This window comes from Lampetra planeri, unplaced genomic scaffold (assembly GCF_965212315.1).
Source record: "Lampetra planeri unplaced genomic scaffold, kcLamPlan1.2.h2 scaffold_1069, whole genome shotgun sequence".
Lineage (NCBI taxonomy): Eukaryota > Metazoa > Chordata > Hyperoartia > Petromyzontiformes > Petromyzontidae > Lampetra > Lampetra planeri.
This window is the reverse complement of record NW_027613779.1, coordinates 1-20422: the sequence shown is the minus strand read 5'-3', so window position 1 is coordinate 20422 and position 20422 is coordinate 1. Positions and strand designations below refer to the sequence as shown.

Genomic DNA, 20422 nt, shown 5'->3' with positions numbered 1-20422 from the left:
ATAAATCATACTGTACAGAAAAGAAGAACAGGGTGCCCTGACTGTTTCATGAATTTACAAGATGTTAAACAGAGAAATGAAAAGGCCGGAAAAGAAATGTTAACTTTTTTTTTTTTTTTTTTTAATTATTGAAGCATCATTTCAATTTCCAAATGAGTGGGATTTGTGAAATTAGATGAGCGTATTGTCAACTATCTGTTCCTAAAGGCCACTTTAATAAGGTCAAACTAAACAGCATCTGCGCCTGCCACAGGACCTGGTAATTATGAAGAGATACTGAGGGCTGCATTTCCAGTGTTTAATGAATTCAAATATTGATCCGGCGGCCGAGCCTTTTCACAAATGACCCTCCCATCGCCGAGCCCTGATTCAGTAGCCACACAATGGGCCAGCTGGTTGATCAGACACGTCCTATCACCCACCCACGTATGCAGGTTCTCACACTCACTCGTCAATGAAATGTGTTGGCCTCATAATGGCTTTCTAGAATACACATTTTACTCTTGGTAATATCTATGAATGGTTGTGTAAAAATTTGAATGGATTTCTGCCACAAACATGCACCTCAGCACTTCAATAACCAATCAAATAAGGGGTGTAATTACATATTGATTAGAGCTAACTATTGATTTAATCATCGAAGCCTTAAACATTTTAAGGTATTAAACCAATATGGGGTTAATGACATTCTGTAATTTGTTTATTTACTTCAAATTATGAGAAAAATACATCACTAACCCTTTTTCCTTTATGAGGTAACACGAGCAGTGTTGTTGGAGAGTCATTCATTAACTAGTGCACTGGCTTAAAGTGTGTTACTGTGTTCAGGCACTACTTACTGACCTACATCCATGTACTAATGTTACATGTTTTTGGACATGAAAATGCTCCATCCACTTTCACCAGAACTGCAATGATGATGATGATAATAATGGTTATGAAGATGAACATGAAGGAAACACACCTGGGTGCATCTCAAAAAATTTGAATATCATGGAAAATTTCAGTAAATTGTGTGTTTTCTCCATTCACCATATTTTAACTAAAGCACTAAAGCATTTCATTTTTCGTTTTAATTTCAATACTTAAAGCAAAACTATCTCAAAATATTAGAATATTTTGTGTCAGGTTTGCAGTTTAAATTCCATAAATCTCAAATCTGAGATTCAGTATTTTTTTATATTTCAGTTTATGTTAAATAAATAAATCCATCATATTTTAATATTTTTCGAGCAGCACCTGATATTGAGATATCCATATTGTTGCCTCACTTTACATATAGTTTAGCATTCTCTATCTATTTATAAGTTGAAGACAAACCCGGGAACATGATCTTATCTTCCTCATGAAATCTGTCGACTCATGTTGTGGTGTCGGAGTTGAGGTCACCAGCGGGCTCCGCAGTGGCTAAAGGCTGTTCGTCTGTGATCAATAGGGTTAAGGTCATTAACATGTTATGAATATCATGAGGCCCTGGGAAAGCAGAGCAGAGGACCAGCGAACTGGGCTCTGATTGGTCAGAGGTGGTTACTGAGAGGCCACCCCACCCTCCCGTGACCTTAGAGGCCATTCATGGAACAGACGACCTTTAACATCATGCCAAGAGGTTGATGGAAAGTTTCTGCTTTTGCATAGACCTTTTTGTTGAAATAGGAAAAGAGCACGTTGGATCAAATGCAAATAGACATTATTTACAGGAATTAAAACCAGTAAATAGTTGGAGATTGTCAACTGTAGTATACCACACAATATAACATACTGTATATGATTTATAGTAAATGTGATGTGTGGCTGCAGATTCTCATTAATTCCGATTTTCAGAGAAAACAGAAACAACTGATTGTTACCAAACATGCTGAAAGAATCTTTTTTTTTTTTTTTAAAAATTGATATTTCAGAGGGTTGTATCCTGAGTAAATTTCTACTTTATGGCAGGCTTCTTTACCACAGAAAACAGCACAAAGCACAGACCCTCACCAATCAGCTCATTTTTACCCGTATTGTGGTTTCCACCCAGTATTTTTTTAATATTTTGATTTCAACCAAATATTAATACACCTAACCTTATTTTATCAACAACAGTCGATTCCTTGACCAAGAATATTTGCGTGGTTCCTTCTGGCCTAGCAAAGACAAATCTCTGTCCCCGTGTGGGCTCCAACCACCAACCTTTGGGTTAAGAGCCGAATGCACTGACAATAGCGCCACAGAGACAGTCTGCTGCTGGCACTGTAGAGTTATAGACACATATGATGAAGCTGAAAAGAGTCCTTCAAATGCCTCCTGGATCCACCAACATTTAATTCTATGTTCCTGGTCCCATTACCAGCATTTCCTGAAAAATCCATTAAAATCTGTTCATAACTTGTCAGGTTATTTTGCTAACAGACAGATAAACTATCAAAAACATGCCAGCAAAGACATAAACCTCCTTGGTGGATGTAACAAAATGACCGGAGGACAGAAACCAGCATTCTCTGAAAAAAGTTTATTGGGTTTTAAAACTCTTTGAAACTTTGAAAATCTCACCAGTGAGTACTTTCCATTGAAAAAAGAAACAACGCATTTGCAATATTAACAAACTACTGTACATTAAGCAGTACACCAGACAACATCACAGAGGAGGTTTTTTTTTTTTCTACTGGTAGAAATGGACAAGATAGTCAAACAGAGTTGGTTCTGGGTCAGTCAAAGGTCATACGAGGTGCATTTCCTTCATTCAAATTCAAATATCAGTGCCTTATTGTTAAAAGAAAACAATTAAAAGAAAATGTGAAAAAAAAAGTCTTCACATACTTACTTAGCAAAACAAGTCATAAGTAAAATCGACAGACCATCGACAACGTACAGAACAACATTAACTTAGTAAACAGCACACAAGAAAAGTAACGGAAGTCATGAAAGTAGCACTGCCAGTCTGGTTAACAGAACCTGCCCAAATCACAGAAGACAGTGGTTAACAGGAAATACAAAGTACAACAGAAGTCATCACACATGCGTGCGTACAATCATTTATCAATATAATGAGCATGTAGGTTTTAAAAGGTTATCTTAACTTTTTTCCCCCTCAATGCTTTATTCTCATGTATGAGAATGAGTAAGAAATGTGTATCTCACTGAGATTAATGCACATTTTGCTACAAGACAATTAGTCATTTTCTGACAATTCATTTAGTTTTCTTACTCATCTTGTCATAACTTTTTTTTTTTTCCTTTTTTGTTGCGGGCATCCATCATTACATTTGTCCATAACAATGTGGCAAAGCCGTGTGTCATAAAAATTTAGTGCAATAATGTGACCGTCCAAAGATTGCTGAAATGTGAGTAATTGATGTTTTCCAGTGTCTGCTGACCGGCTTTGAGCACAACGTCTGTCACAGAGATGTTTGCAACCAGCTAACATTGTCACAACTTGTTTTGTTTTTTGTTTTTTTTTTTCTCAATAACCATGCTATTTAACCTGATCACACACACACATACGCTCCTTTCCTGCAGAGGCAGAATCCTATTATCCTTGAACAGAGAAAAGTAAAATAAAATCAGCAAGCGAGACCAGACAGCATCACATTTACGACACACTGAGCCAGAAATGTAACACACAACATACAGTATCTTGCCGACTATAGATCTGTTACGTTTTTTTTTTTCTTTTAAATGGCACATACTTTGCTATAATGGCCATAATATAGTGTCTTGATACATCACATTTCTATGTATCTATCCTATTTACAAATGGAGCTTAAACATGACTTATACAACATTGACAATAGCCAAAAACTCAAGCAAGCATCCTACTGTATCACATAGCGACCGTTTCACTAGTTTACAAACTGTACACAAGATTTGAATCCTTTTCCTCCGATGCAGTACAAGGTTTGTATGTCAGAGGCAGCCTTGTTTGTTGGTAACCAGGAGTGTCTCCACGTCTCATAATCTCTTGTGTTTTTCAAACTGATCGCCTTTGGTGTGGAAATAAAGCTGAATCACACACATACCATTTCCTCTCAAGATGACGTACACGTTTCGCCCCTGGCCTTGGATGTCAACAAGCCTTCTCCATACCATCGATAGTTTTATCCAAACTGCGATTTCGCCCCCCCCCCCCCCCGCCCCCATGACTGAAAGTGTGCCTGCTCTGGTTTGAATAAGTTCAGGCACGCTGTGTAGTCGTTTGTTTGTACAATATGCATCTATACTGTAACACAGCAAAACAGAATAGGAAAGAGTACTGAAAGTATCAGCTGCCTTGATATGACGACAATGAAGCTGGGGATGGTTCTGACGATACCTTGTATAGCTAAAGATATCTCAACATAACACTATATACAGTCTTTCTAAAGATGGCGTAAGGCCTTGGACTTCAGGAATAAGGCAGCCAGTTGTTGAGTCCTTTCAATGTATCGTCCACAGAGCGGCCTGAATCTCCATCTTCTCCCCACCGATTCATCTGCTCCCTTTGTAAGCTATTAAACAGTACAAGAAGTATAGGCTTTTAAGAAACTTTTGACTCTTGAACAATGCTCAGATGTGAATCAGCTCTCGACTGATTTGGTGTGATAAAGTATAAAGAATATGTCCTAAATTCAGCACCTGGCAGCAGAGGATGCCACCCATTTGACTATTCAGATATGGCAGACAAATGTCCTACAACCTACGCACACACACTTAAATCCTAAAGTTGTCTCGGTTTGGCTGAAACACACATCCGCAACAACCGCATCCGTATCTGTGAAATCTTTTGTGTCAAATTTCCAAGTCTCTCATTTCATGATGTGTTTGCTAAACAGATATTGCATCATTGGAGTGGTTCTCACGTGGACGATGTTCCTCCACACATCCAGTCTTTGTTCGTGCGCGCTGCTGGCAAATGCTCACTGTTACAACGGTGACGTACTGAATCTCGTGGGTGACAAAAACGGGGGAGGGGAAAAAAAAAAAAAAAGGAGAGAAGGAAGGTAACATCAGTAGGAGAGATTTTCTGGTTAGCCTGGCACTTTCAACAGATCAGATGGCAAAGTCCAGACAAATCCCGACAAACTAGTCTGAAAACAGATATATACTACACACACACACACACACCAAACATACAACACAGACTAGAAATCATACAGAATAGAGTAGAGTAGAACATCAGCCCAGCATCTCCACCGTAGTAGGCTGGTCTTTGCTTTCCAGCCAGTCAAAACCAGAGTTCACAGTATCACTGCATATCTGCTGAAACAGCGGGTCGTTCTTCAGTTCTTCCAGTGTCGAGTCTTCATACTGTTCCTGCTGTTGATTGGGGTCAAACAGCAGGTTGGTGTCCAATGTGTTAAGGTCAGTGATGCTACTGGAAAGATCTGTGGTCAGTCTGATGTCGTTGGAGAAGTCGGACGCCACGGCGTTGAGTTCTGAAGCGACCTGACCCACCAACTGCGAACTGGGGTTGAGGGCATCATCCCCCAGCAGGTCTTTGACAGTGTTATTGAAATCCAGTTGTTGCTGCTCGTCCTCCGCCTCCTGCTGCTGTGTGCTCTGGAGGAGGAGCTGTTGTGGCTGAGTCTGCACAGGGTTCTCCTGGAGCTGCTGCTGGTCTGGATCAGCAGCACCCGCTTGTGCTTGGCTGTCCCCGGCGGAAAAACTCACCTGGTCTTCACTTGCACTGGCCAGGAAGCCATGCTGCTGGAGCTCGAAGGCGGCGGGACTGGAGCTGACGGGCAGCGGAGTCTGATGCGGAGCTCCTCCGGCGAAGCCCGGAGTTGTCTCCAGGATCTGGGTGAGGTTCATACGGGCTGTGTAGTTCGAAGAGAGGTTGTTGATCCCCAGGCCGCGGACCGAGTCGTCCCCGTCCGCTTCCATCTTGCTGAGAAGAACGTTGGTGATTTTGGCGATGTTGTTCTGAGCCTGCACGGGCAGCATCTCGCTCTGCATCATGATGCTCAGCGGCACGGACTGGCTCCGCTGGACCATGCTGTGGACAGAGCTGACAGTCTGGCTGCTCGACAGGATGCTGAGCACCTCAGAGGTGATGGGGGAGTTAAAGGGCGAGACCACGGCTTGGGTGGTGGTGGAAGGAGGTGGAGGAGGAGGAGGAGGAGGTGGTGGTGGTGGTGGTGGTGGTGGCGGTTGCAGGGCCGTTGTTACCGCTGAAGTTCCTCTGGCGCACTGCGGGGCTGACGCTGCGGCAACGGAAAGTACTGGATGTGGACGAGGTCGACGCCTTGTTGTCCAGTGGAGCGGGGACGGCAAAACTCTCCTGTTTAGTCGGCGTCGTCACCCTGATACAAGCTGCTGCTGCACTGGAGAAATGGGGGTCAAACGGCCAAAGTGAGCAGCGTCCTGCCTCGACTGGGCCTGAAACGCCTGTCCGGGGATCGCAAACGCGTGCGGCTTGCGGAACTGATCATCTACCAGGTCCTGGTAGCTGGGCAAGAATGCCGATGCTGTGGTTGGACAGAGGACCTCCAGAGGTGCTGTTGTAGCGGTTGGTGATCCACTCCAGTTTGGCCTTGTCGGGGTGCGTTGCCATGGGCCTCTGCATGGGCTTGACGGGCTGCTGGACACGATACTGGCCTCGTGATAACCTGTGATGCTGGAGTTGATGGGAGTGAACGCAAATGGGTTTCTGCACTCCACTGGGCTCGGAGGGACGCTGCTGCTGCAGTTGGACAGCGGCGTGCTGATGGGGGTGTGGCGGCCCAGGGCTCCATCCACAGGGGTGATGGGAGCCATGCGGGAGCAGGGGCTCTCTCTCGTCAAGCTGTGGCCAAGAGTCATTTCAGAGGTCGGGGTTGGTGTTGGGGTGGGCGTCGGAGTGGGAGTGGGAGTCTGGACAGGGGTGGTGCTGCTGTGGGTGGAGTGGTAGAAGGTGGTGCCGGCCTGGTGAGCGGTGAGGATGGAGCCCTGGGTGCCGGCTGACTGGCCTTGGAGAGACACGTCGACACAGCTGCTGAACAGATCCTTCAGCTTCATCTGCTCCTCCATCTGGACCAGCTCCTCCACGATGCTGTCCTGGGTCATGTCGTCGTCGTTGAACGGGAAGTAGTCCATGTTGGGCTGAGCACCTGCGAAGTCAACCATCTCCTGTGAGAGGGTGAGCTGGCCTGAGGCCTCGGTGGGCGGAGCTATGATAGAAAGTTGGTCTGTCGGGCTTGTTTGTGTTCTGCTGGTATCTGCTGAGCAAACGCCTGCTTCCGTAGCTCGTCCAGCTGTCCCTCCTCCCACATTGTGCTCTTTAAGTCGCTCATCACAGAGGCTTCGTGTGCGCCTGAGTTAGCTGGAATGGCACGCGTGTCCACCGTGATCTGCTGCAACAACGACTGATCAGATGCCGCTCCGGCACCGGCGTCAGCGCTGAGGGAACGGTCTTCACGTTTCACCACCAAAGCCTGCGGTTTGACAACAGTCTGGGAGCCCTCAGAGTGTGTGATGGGGGAGTCGGAGAGTGCGAGGATCTGCGTGGGCCCGATGGAAGTGTGTTTCACAGTCACTTTGCAGGGAGCACTCTCTGGTCTGGCAGGAGTTCCCGGACGGGGGATCCTCTTCATTGCGGCGCTGACTGCAGGTTTGGGATTGTCGACTACAGCCAGCGGCTGCTGAGAGATGAACACCCTCTTCACAGGAATCATGTGGGACTCCCCGCCAGGACCTGTGCGCTTCCTGGGACTCTTGGCATCTACACAATGATCTTTTGACATTGGAACACTGGCAGGGGAGCCAGTGGATGATGTGTTGCCATTCTGATTATCAACGGTCAAGTATAGAGTGCCGTCATGGCAGTTACTGTTATTGCTGTCCTGAGTCCCAGCTGCAGCAACAGGAGCGGGAGGGGACGTGGGGTCACTTTTTACCCTCGTCCACTTGTCCGATCCTGGAGAACACTTGACGAGGAAGCTTGGCTCACTCGCAGCCCTGAATTTCGCCACTCTCTCCTCCTTGGCCCCGGCTGCGCTCCTCTCCAAGGCGTTGTCGCTTCCAGCGTCAGACGCTGCTTTTAGGTCAGTGGAGACGGTGACGGTGGAGGCCAGGGGACCCGGTCTGATTACAGGAGCCGAGGTCAAACCCTGCGAATGTGTGGACTCTTCCGAAGCCGCGGTGGTGCTCACGCCCGCTGAAGCCGGCCGCACGGTTGTGCTGCTGCTGCTGCTGGGCGCCAGCGCGATGGCGGTCATCTTCACCACGTTGACCGAGCTGACGTGCGGAGTGGGCATCACAGTTTTTATCGTGCTGTTGGTGATGAGCAGCGTCGGGGGAGAGCGAAGCGCGATGGCACTGGTGGCAGAGGGCTTCGGCAGGATTTGAGCATACCGGGTGCTGTGTCGAGCCAGCCGGTCCCCCACAGGACTAGCGGAGATATTCTGGGGGGTTTTGGGGGATTGTTTAAGCGACTGGGTGACCACCTGGAAGTTTACAGGCAACACTTTCCCCTCCGTCGTCCCAACGGGACTCGGCGAGGTCATCAACTGCCGACTTCTCTGTACCTGGGGGATGAAGACAAATAATTATCAACAAATCTGAATATGCTGAAGGTGTGGTTCAGAATCCAACACTTTTTATCTTGAAATGTGTTGTATTCTGAAAATCTCAATGAATAAAAAAAACAAAAAAGAAACAATGCGGGGGCTTTGTCATTGCCAAAGACGTACCGTGACTGGGCTGGGAACAGCTGCTACTACGATGCCGATGGTGGGCTGAGGGGACAGGAGGGCGGGGCTGCCACAGGGGATGGTCGGGCCGGGGGTACTGGCCTCCGTTCGTTTGATCTGGGTCTCACTGGGTAAGGGAGAGTGGAGCTTCTGTTCTTGCTGCTTCTTCTGGATCTTGCGCTGCAGTTGCTGTTTTGCATCAACGGAGGGAGAAGGCAGGGTCTTCACCTGGGGCTGGAAAGAGTTGGACTCAGCGGTGGGTACAAACGCTGAGGCCGGAGTTGGCGTCTTCATGCCTGGCATGAGAGGAGAAAAGAAAAGAAACCGATGTGGTCTTGGATTGTTCTATCACAATGACAAAAACATATTTCAGTCACAGCTATAAATCCAGAGGAATCTACGTATAATACCAAGAAACTAACAAAAAACAAAAATAAACCATTTTAAGTCATTCCGTGTTCTAAAAAACAACAGTCGGTCCAAATATTATAATCAATTTATAGATAATGACAGTAACAAAGCACACAAACACAAACACGCATCCTCCTCTGTCATAGTCTGTTGCTCGACAACTAATGGGGAACAGTAAAACTACATGGCAGGGGCCGTCCCAGAGAGCAGGTTTCGTGACAATCCTGAGTTTGTTGATCATGTTAACTGGCAGAAATCAAAGCAAACGTGTTTGGAGTTTTGAATTCAGTTTATCAAAACCAAAATAAGGACATTTCTGCAGAGTTTTCATCATTTCAGAATTAACAAGGTCAGGCTTTGGTGAAAACCCAAAATAGAATTGAAAACTAAAATTTCGCGCTTGAATTCAACCTGAAATGAGGAACATTCTGTAGAGGATCAACAAACTCGTTTTCACTGAACCTGGTCTGTGGAACGAGCCACCGTGGATGAGGAGACAATCTTCACCTGTGGGTGTTCCCGTCATAACAGTGAGTGCAGCCATGGACTTGGTGCCAATGTAGTGACTATTCAGCAGAAAGCGAGCCAGATCCTCCACGTTGTCAAACTGACGACTCAGAACCTTCTGAGCCCACTCGCACACCAGCCCGCAGGCGGCAGACCGCATTTCATCCTCAGCACTTGGTGACTGTCCTGTCGGCTCCATCAGTTCACACTGAAGTCGGACAGAACAGAGCAGCAAACCGTTTGAGCGCCGGGCGACTCCAGGCGGTTAAGACTCACGGTTTGTCGTTGAAACTGAGTCACTTACCCCATCACCAGATTTCTGCAGATCCAGGTTGGGTAAGGACGGCATCTGAACAAAAGCTTTCTTCCTTAACCCACTATAACAGTACGTGAGAAGGAGTTAAGGGTTCTAAAACAGTTCTGACACACAAGACCAACATTTCTGTTATTTTGAGTAATATTCTTCAGGAAGTGAGCCGCTGATCTTACCACAAAACAATGAAGTACATGTTGTATAAGTGCAGAGCGTAAAAACATACTTGTTTGTTATGGTCCAAAGCGGTGGAACACACTTCCACCAGACATCAGGGAAACCAGTCCTTGATGTTTTTAAGACAAAGCTGAAAACATACCTTTTTACACTCACTTTTTACTGGCCTGCACCTCTGCAATTCTGTTTTAATGCCTTTTAATCATATCTATTATCTATTATTGTATCTTATATCTGCTGTTTCATCTTTGTTTTAATAATTTTGTTGTAAAGCACTTTGAGCTGCACGTGTGTATGAAAGGTGCTATACAAATGAAGTTCATTATTATTATTTCTTTCACTGAGTAAAAGAAAATCCAACCCCAACATCAGTCTAAATCTCCGACTGATTTGTTGTTTTGTGACCAGACTAAGCAGGAAAACATCAAATCAGCAGCACTCTCTGCTGGACAAACCCTGTCACTGACAGGCCCGTTCACAAATCATTTCAGTTGTGTGTTTCACGTTATGTGTGTCTGCAGAACCACAATACACTGAGAATGACTGATAAACCGACCCTATGAATATTTAAGTGTTTTCTAACAGCAAATAGACTCAACCTGAACAAAAACAACCTGAAAAAAAACTTTGTTTTTCATCTGAATGGAAAAAGGATATTTGGATTTGCCTCTCATGCCCAGTCGACGTGCCTTCATGTTGGGAAAGACATTCTTCATGATCTTCCCAAAGTCTGCTGCACTCAGTGGATTGTAGCCAAGATTGTCACAATAACTCCTGCGAAAGAAGAGAATCTGTCGTAAGGTGACTCCACATTAAGACCTGTACGTCTGACTGGGACAAGCTGAAGAGATGTTTTACCCATGAGGAAAATAACAAAGCAAACAATAAAGTGACTTCATGTTCACATTCTTATATAGTTATTTAGGTATAAAATTACTGTAAACAATCACAATATGACATTTTCCACAACATGGTGCCTGGACTGACCATTGAGGAATGAATGTGTGTTCTGCAGAGCAGTGAGACATCAAGGACCATTTAAAACAGTGAAACTGTTAGTATCCTCTGGATGTTGCCTCCGTCCCATGAATCTGTGACAGCTCTTAAATATAACTGGGGGAAAAAAAAATCAAAGACCATCTGAAGTTTCTAAAGTTGGTTTCAGTCAGGCACTGTAGCCAAGGAGAAGAAAAGGCTTGAATGCACCACACAACTCAAAAAGAAGAGGCATATTACAACCAGATGGGCAGGTGAATGTATCTGCAATTCATTCAAAAATCATGATATATCACGATATATCATGATAAATCAATCTAATTGTTGGTGAAGTGACAATCAGACCTGGAAAAAGTGATTTAATTTACTTATCTTTTGCCCAATCTTGGTTCCTGCTCTGAACAGGTTCCAAGTGAGCTGAGCTGTCATTAAAATGTGACAGACAGCCATCCACTGATTGGTCATTGAGAGAGGGACGTCCCAAATTCTCCCGTCAACACAAGTAGTGATCAGCCTCTTTTTATATAGGAAAAAAGCCACAGAGCGATGGTTTATTCCTCATCTCATGCTCGTTTAAAAATGACACCATGTACAGATATGTACAGACACTACTGTGTTCAGCAGCTGGTGAGAACGTTTATAAAGAGCTGGATGGGACAACCTCGTCGTCGTCTCTCTGTGACAAAAAGCCACAAACTGAACAAGTTCACCATCGCCTTGATGCTCTCCATTGTTCGTGTGTGTGTGTGTCATGTATAATACACATCATGGTCAAGAATCCATATTTGTCAGGCACTTTGCTGCAGTATTTTTCTGGGTGTAATGCAGCATTGTGGTTCTGTATTGTGATTTTTGCCGTGACATCCGATTCGGGGACTGGAACCAAGGGCTGGACCGCAAATCTTTGAGAAGCAGTATTTTTGGACTCCCTCGAAAATGGAAAGGGACTTATTTTCACTGTTGTGTCTATATTTTGCAACGCTTTAACTGCCTTTCCTGACTACCAGTATAACAAATAACAAATGAAAACACTGTCACGGCAGATTTGAGTTGTCGTTGCTATGACGCCCACACTCACGTCAAGAAGGTACTGCATTGTAACGGAAAATGACATGTCTAGTACGAAAAGCCAAACTGAGCTGGATCTGTATAATGGAAAGTCGGCATAAACATCAAAATCCTGTCGAGTGAAACACAAATCGCAAAGGAAATAAAAGGGTGATGGAGACACTCACTTGTATTCGTCATACACCTCTTGCTTTGGGAGGGAAGTCTCTGGGTGCTCTTCTAGGTGATTGCGTATCCAGTTGAACGCGTACATCTGCTGAGTACGGCTTGACGACATGGAACTCTGATCACTGTGGGGGGGTGCACGACAGAGAGCAGACAGGTCAGGCCAATGTCCTCGACTAGTACGCATCATTTCTTGTTAAAACTGAAACTTTAATACCATAGTCCAGGAGTGGAGGACCCCCTCTCATTCTCAGTCCAATTGGGCAGAATTGGGGGGTTGGGGTGATGAATAGATATGGGGAAACAAATGAAACACAGACAACTAGGTATAGCAAAAGTCTACAGATATCAATGTTTTGCTTCAGAGTGATCATCAATCATACAGCTGAAACCAAAGAGTGACACTTTCACATGAGGCAAAACACACAGACCAGCAGCCGCCACAACATCACAAAGCAAAACAAAACAAAAAAATTGAATCTGATGTATACAGACTATCAGCCTACAAGTGTGAGACAGAGCCTCCATTGGCTCCATCCGTAATGAGACAACAGTGCAGAAAATGTAATGAGAGCCACAACACGGCAGTCAAGTGTGTGTGTGTGTGTGTGTGTGTGTGTGTGTGTAATAGACAAGGACCAGTACCTTTTATCATTGCCACTTCCTGGACCAGAAGGCAACTTAAGGTAGAGGTAGAGTTTTTCGATGTCTGTAAACTTCTCAACATCTTGCTGTGAAGGTGAAAGAGGGAAGAACGGACGAGCTCAAAAGATCATTCACATATGCAGGAAGTTCTGATTCCAGATCATTTCTATTCAATCGACACATCATGTGACAACGCTGTGGACACGGAAACTGTCCTCATCCAGAATCAACCATCCTGAACGTCAAATCAGCTATCCACAAATCAGAGGCAGTAAGCAGTCAGTCAGACAAACAGAAAGCCCAAAGCAGTCAAACATAGCAATAAACAACAATTCAATTATTAAACATGTATTTACACTCTTAGAATTATTAAACTGATTCTTATCAACTTTATTTATATTATTGCTTTAAGATTAGCGCAGTCTTTAGCACACAACCATCTGAAGATCAATTCCCTCCGTTTTAATATGTTTCTAAGAAAGGATTCATCCATTTGTAGTTGTCTCTTTGTTGCTATGGAAACAGATGCTTGATTGAGTGAGATGTGAGTTGTCAGCCAGTGAGCACTGAATGAAAACGCTATTTACAACACTCCAGTGCTACGAGCGCAGAGTAAATTACCCGTCTGAGTATTCACCTTTTTTTTATTTTACACTTTGCACACAAAGCTCTCAATTTCATTTTGGACGTTTTCGCATCACACATCTTTCTACCTGGATCCTGTTTTTTGTTGTTTTCACTTACAAAATTAATATGGAAAGAGGAGAACTGCTGCTTATGGAAAGTTATTTTAAAAGGTTATCGATATCAATATATCAATATACAATGATCAGGGTTTGGACATTGTGTGAATTACTTTTTCATATCCTCCATGATTCACAACATGTGTTCCTGCAGGTACATTTGTACTATTTCATCATCGTTTGCACTATTTTTCTTCAGGGATTAAATTTCGTTTCTTCCTCTCTTCTATTTCTATTCTTGGTCGGAGCTGCTTCTCCATCTGGATTCATCACGTTTTTCTGATTCTGACTGTGTTTGTGTTTGTACTTAACTGATATAATTTAGTATTTCGTGAGCATCAGATGATTTTTTTGTGTGTAAAACCAATAATATCATTTGGAAGAACATGGTCAGACTGATGGATGCAACAGTCATTTAATTATTGAGACAATACAGGTGTGATGGCAACTGTAGATGTTGAAGGAGAATTTCTTTGGACATTTGAACTGGAATAAACTCTTTTAAGTACCATTGACTTTAATCAGGATTTGTAATTAAAGGGACTCAAATGCCAGACAAAAGACATTAGTTTATAACAATAATGACGCCAACCTAAATCTGTCAAACAGCAGACACATATGCTGAAATTAAAATAGAGACTTTAATCGTACGTCTATTTCGAATGCAGTTTGAAAGACAACTTTTATATCTACTTTGTACCAGCAACAAAAAAAGTGACATAAATGGAGCTTGTAATGAACAAAACCATCAGGATTAGCAATTCATTTTTAATTTAGGCAGTTGGCAGTTCGCTCCTTTCAATATTTCCATTAATTACAGCAAATATATAAGTTGTGATAATGAATAGAATTTGAATAAACATTTGCTGCAAATGAAACAGCATTGACATACTCACCAATATGCTGTCCACTTTTGATTGTACAGATTTACTACGAAAGAAGAGAAAACAAATAAGAACAATTTATTTGAAATTGCAACGCACAATTCCAGGAAAAGGTTGATTATTTCAGAAATGTTTCCAAATAAAAAGCTCAAACATTTACAGATTCAAGCTTCTTCATTTAAGAACTAAGATGTATGAATGAATTCAAAAGGCTAGCAGGTTCATTTTGCATTAATATGTCGATTTCGCTGCCATTTGCCCAAAACCCCATGTTACATGTGTATGATGGTTCCGAGTCCACAAAGACACGTGCAGCAACACATGTAGACGTTTTAAGAATGGGATTCAAGAGTAAATGTGAATAAAATGATAAAACATAATTACTGATGCACGTATTTTGGAAAGTATTCCTGACTTCAATTCTCTTGAAATGTCTTACAAACAGGAAATGTTTGTTTTATGATAACAAATAATCCATAGAGACAAAGCAGAACCACTGAAATCGGTCCAGAATGAGTTTTTTTCAGCCTTTATTTGCACCACGTCCTCGTCAGTACGAGTCAGCATATGAAGACACAACTGTCAGTGTTTGTGGTCATTACACGACCTTGTTCCAGAGTTGTGTGCTGCCGCTGTACGCTCGGAACCTTAAAGGTTGACCTCCACAACTACCTGAGGTCATGTGACCTCCGGAGCTCTCCTCAAGGACCCGCCTGAGATTGGTTGCATGTGTACATAACACCACCACCACCACGAGTCCCTGCGGTACCTCAAAGGCTCTGAACATCCCAAATACATCTAACTCTGCACTTCTTCCACACTTGTCTCAGTAAACCTGGCGTAAAAAATCTCAGATGTGTTTCGAGGGCGTCGTCTCACCTCTACAGAGGCTCCGCCCTTGTTTGTTTGAGCTCACAATGATCTTGCTCAACCCGATGCCTTCGTGTCGTCGCAAATACTGCTAGAATCTCATCTAGTCGTTTTACAAACAATAACCATGACACTTCCGTTTAATCTGACATAGATATACTGCCTCATTCATTCATTTGTTTATTCATGCACAAAAAGGATGGTCAGTATTTTGGTCATGTACAATACAACCGTCATGAAACTTTGTGTCTCAGTACTGTGACTCATATGCAAAAACTGTGATTTCCAGTGAACAACTTTAATATTTTTTCATGAGTGGGACAGAAGCCAACACGCTCAAACCAAATATATTAAATCAGTAACACTATGTCTAACATGACAGCTATTTGTTGATGTTATGTTTGTACTTTTTCCTAACATACTCAGGTGATACTTCCACTTCATGTTTATTATTAAGATCCTGCAGGTAAACACATGCGCCAACTTCACTGCAAACAACCTCAATAAGGAACAAGCAGTGAATTTTACACTTTCCTCGTGCTGGCGATTTGAACTAGGAGGCAGAACATATGTCAGAAATGTCATGAACATTATATTCTATTTCATATATTTTACAAAACTCAAATAAACACATTCATAGTCAACTGACGGCGCCTCAGGGAGCCTGAGGGCTGAACAACGCAAATAAACAACCCCAACTGTCTGATACATTGCAACGTGCAACATGATTTTAGTGTTAATTCTTGTTTGCTGGAGTCTGCATGTCCCCACACATCCACATAACATAGCATCTCTGCAAAACATTGTGACACATTTTATTTTCATTGATTCAACTGCAGCTTGTGCTGTGCTGGTGATGCACTGGCCACACTAGGATTTGTAAGTGTTGGATTCATTATGCAGCATAGTCTGTATAATGGTGTGTATATATATAATATAAAATGAAAATTTACTCGGAAAACAGACTGTCAGTGTTTGGGATAAACAAATAAAACGCATCATATTTAATACAATTATGCAAAAGATTTTCTGCAGCAGCTGAATATTAGTGCAGACATATAAAGAGATAACTATACTAATCAGACTGCAAAATTTAACACACATAAGTTATGTACTTCCCAGGAATGAACGAGTGACTGTGTGTTTGACACCTGTCAGGAGCATCAGCCCCACTGGGTGTCATCTGTAACATGGCCTCCTGTGGCTCCTCTGCTATACATGCAGCCTGTTACTACGAGGAGTAACGCGGCGTTACCGCTGGGTTAGCACACAAACATGAGCCGGACAGTGGAACTTTCGTCCGAACGCTCGTATTTCCCGTCAAACGAGCAGCTAGTTCGGCTGCACTCGGGTTATTTTCAGCCGCTTTGTGCGGCACACTGCCTCCCTCCGCTCCGCAGCTCGAGCCGCTAATTATCAGGCTAGCTAGCGAAAAGGACAGTGCAACATGTCCACACTTTACATCCTTACCAGATTGAATTCTTTATTTTAAACTGTAACGCGTTGGCTTCGGGCCCCTGGAGTCCCGGTACCAGCGCTGGAAGAGAGACCAATCCAGAGGCAGGCTTCTGACCAGGTTGTTGTTGATCATCAGCCATCACGATGGAGGGGTGGAGGGGGAGCTTTAACAAGCAGGCCGCTGTGCACTGCACGAGACCCACTCAGTCAGCTAGGACAGTCCGCCAAATCCGGCACCGAGCATGGCTACGAACACTGCGGTCTGACCATCGACAAACACACAACAACCCCCCAGATAATAGTAAAAAAACACCCGGACATGCAAAAGGCATTTCGCAGAGGTCCCTCCGCTGCCTCACATAGCACGCCTGCGGCAGCCAGCAGACGAGAGGCTCGCGTCAGCTCACACGCAGGCAGCGCGTACACTACAGGAAGCGCCGCTCAGGGTTGCTGTCGAAATAAAAGCTCGTCTCAGAAAGACATGAAACAGGCATCTAGTTCTTTTCCAAATGTATAGCATTATTATTATCATTATTATTATTGTTAGTAGTAGTAGTAGTAGTAGTAGTAGTAGTAGTAGTAGTAGTAGTAGTAGTAGTATCAACCTTGCACCACCTTGTACACCACCAAGCATACCATGTATTATAATACAATCAATAAATTGATCTAGTTGATTAAGAAGGAAATATGGTATACAAAGTACATTATACAAATGCTAAATATCTGACACAAACAAGTGCCAATGCTGATCCACAGTTTTTATCTCAGTTTTTCTTCATTATTTTGTATAAAATTCAAAATCATGTTTAAATCTTATCCTGTGTGTGTGTGTGTGTGTGTGTGTGTGTGTGTGTGTGTGTGTGTGTGTGTGTGTGTGAATGTTCCTGTACATGTGATTTGCAATGATCAAGAGCAGTGCTCCCAATTTGTTTGTGCAATGTTCAAGGACATTGATGAGACCTTGATGAGAATGCCATCATCTCATGACACCACTACATCAGGTCAGTTTTTGTGTCCAGTGGGTTTCATACTCATATTTGGCATCTAAACTCTCTAATGAATTTACATGTTAAACTCAGATTTCTTGGTAATTGCAGCCATAATATGTGTTTTACATTTGAAAATCATAACCGGGTAGCAGCTCCTTGTGATTTCAAACCTGACGATGGTTGGTTGGCTGCAGTTCCTCTGTCAGTATATGGGGGCGCTGCTGCAGGAAGCTGTTTGATCAGATAGTGACAATGACGGGTAAACAGCCAGGATGAAATCACCTCACCGTAGAAACCGGTGAGTTACCAGCCCGTGTCCATTTTAAAACCGAATAATGTGTTTCAGTCGAATAATCACTTGATCAGTAAACGCCCTGAGACATTTTGTTCTTGGCTGATCATCACAGTTTACTATTTATTCCTTCAGCTGTAATCTGAGACACAGTTGAAGGAAAAAATAGCCTGACAGGATGAGTTGAATTGAGACTGTCTGCCCCAGATATAAATACTCCATTCCCTTATATCATGGTCAGTCCTGCAGTAAATGACATTATATTGCACATTTATCATAACACATGTCATTATTAATACGATTAATATAACCAGTGATTATTAAAATATTCATTTCATGAGCATATTTATGTGGAAACTCATAAGAATGCAGTCACCAAGTCAAGAAAAACAAGCCATTGATGAATTCTTCCATCCTGACTTATTTAATGCTGCCATCTGTTGATGGAAATATGTAGTGCTCCACTCCAAATCCTCCACTGGTACATGTGGGAAACGTAAAGCTTGACAGGACTGAACAGCACAGCAGTAAAGCTTGGAATGGCATTGTAGGACCAGAACACTCACACCCAACTGTTGCCATAGCTGCTTCAAAAAAAATAACAGCAACAGAGATATGAATATTGCCGTTTGGATTCTTAAAATGTTTTATTTTTATACATGATATATTACATGCACGTTATTTCAAATGCTAAATATATGTTTTGATGATCAATGAATTTATTAGAGCAGATAAAATGACTTGAGTACTATGATATTGGTAGAAAATCAAAAAGTAGGTAGAAATGAGCTGCTTGATGGAGGTCTGCGCTGTCTGAGTGCTTTTCTAGTTGGCATTATATTGCTCAAAATACAATGAGATTTGGAGTGGAACTTGTGTCTGGTGAACGGCACAAAATACAAGTAAAAGAGGATCAATACGAAGCATGAAAAGCTAAATACAATAGGATGAACACATATTTGAGTTACAGACAGTATGGATCAGTCCGTCACGTTTACAGCATTGAAGACATGTGTTAAAGTGTTTTTAGAATGGGACTTCATTTCCTCGGAAAAAGTTCCTCTGAGACGCTGGATTTCAGTGGATCGCCAAGATCCAGCTGAGGATCCACAGACTGAGGTCAGACATGAGGCTTCTACTTAGACCGACTTAGAGCTGTTGATGACCAGACAGACATGTCTCAGGAAGTCTGGACTGGTTGTTTTTTTTTTACTGTATATACACCCGAGATTCCTCCAATCTAAAACAAACTCAATAAATAAGTTTATTATTATTTTGATTATGATTTGTTCAGAAACATGACATGAGCATTCACTAGACCTTAATCCAGTTTTATAATCTTCCATGCTAATAAAATAATCCAGTTTAGTGTGACGCTGCAGTGCTCTCCAGGATGAAGCTGTAAAAGCATTAAAAGCCCTTTGATCACAGACGTATCGGTTTAAGTGACCAGAGACCGAAGCTGCTGACACTTTTAGAAACCAGCATTCAACATGTATGACAGAGTGAATATTGTGGCAGTGTTTCATTGTTGTGCAGACGACAAAGCAACTTTGTCAGTTTAAACGCTAACAAGTAGAGCTCTTGACCTCATGCACAGTGTCACCACGGTTCCTGGAAGCCAGTGTGCACAACACCCGTCAGAGAGGAACAGGACCACAATGAGTGAATGAATGAATGCCGTCACGCAGTGACTGCAGGAAACACACACAGTCACAGGAAGGACATCCACACGCAGCGACTTAACATAGAAACCATAGATATATTTCTGCAGCTGTTCTGTAACAGCATATGGAGAGAGCTGAGGATTGAATGCATGAATGACTGAATGGATGAATGGATGGATGAATGATCACATGTAACTTAACTGGAGGTGAACACAGTCAAAGGAAGGACACACACACACACACACAACGTTGCTTCTACATAACATGGAAACTATAGATATAGTTCAGCAGCACATATGGAGAGAGCTGAAGAATGAATGAATGAATGAATGACAAATAACAGAATAACTGGAGACTCATGTCAACTTGTGTCTTGTCAGCCTTGACACATGAATACCGATGTGTGGTCGAAAATGAATGAATGAATAAATTAATGAATAATTTATCGTAAATAAAGACCTGTTGGCAGACAGGTTGGCAGACTGTGTGGAGTCAGCACGTCCGCCTCCTCCTGGGTTTACTCCAGGTACTCCACTTTTTTATACAGTTTAACTGGAGACTCTAAATTGTCCACAGGTGAGCGTGTGACTTTGTCCCTAGCGCTGTATTGACT

The 20422-nt window shown here is 43.1% G+C and overlaps 1 protein-coding gene across 1 annotated transcript; it reads right to left on the bottom strand.

Moving 5' to 3' along the window:
• Positions 1 to 5130: 5130 nt before the first annotated feature.
• On the bottom strand, positions 5131 to 17001 carry LOC144738589 (DNA-binding protein RFX7-like). Its single transcript, XM_078621597.1, is given in 15 exon segments — positions 5131 to 5505; positions 5548 to 6065; positions 6121 to 6256; positions 6259 to 6411; positions 6413 to 6534; positions 6537 to 7148; positions 7151 to 8459; positions 8625 to 8920; positions 9543 to 9750; positions 9847 to 9931; positions 10690 to 10806; positions 12264 to 12386; positions 12907 to 12992; positions 14546 to 14579; positions 16874 to 17001. Coding segments are annotated over 15 exon segments (4302 nt in total).
• Between the last annotated feature and the right edge of the window lie 3421 nt (positions 17002 to 20422).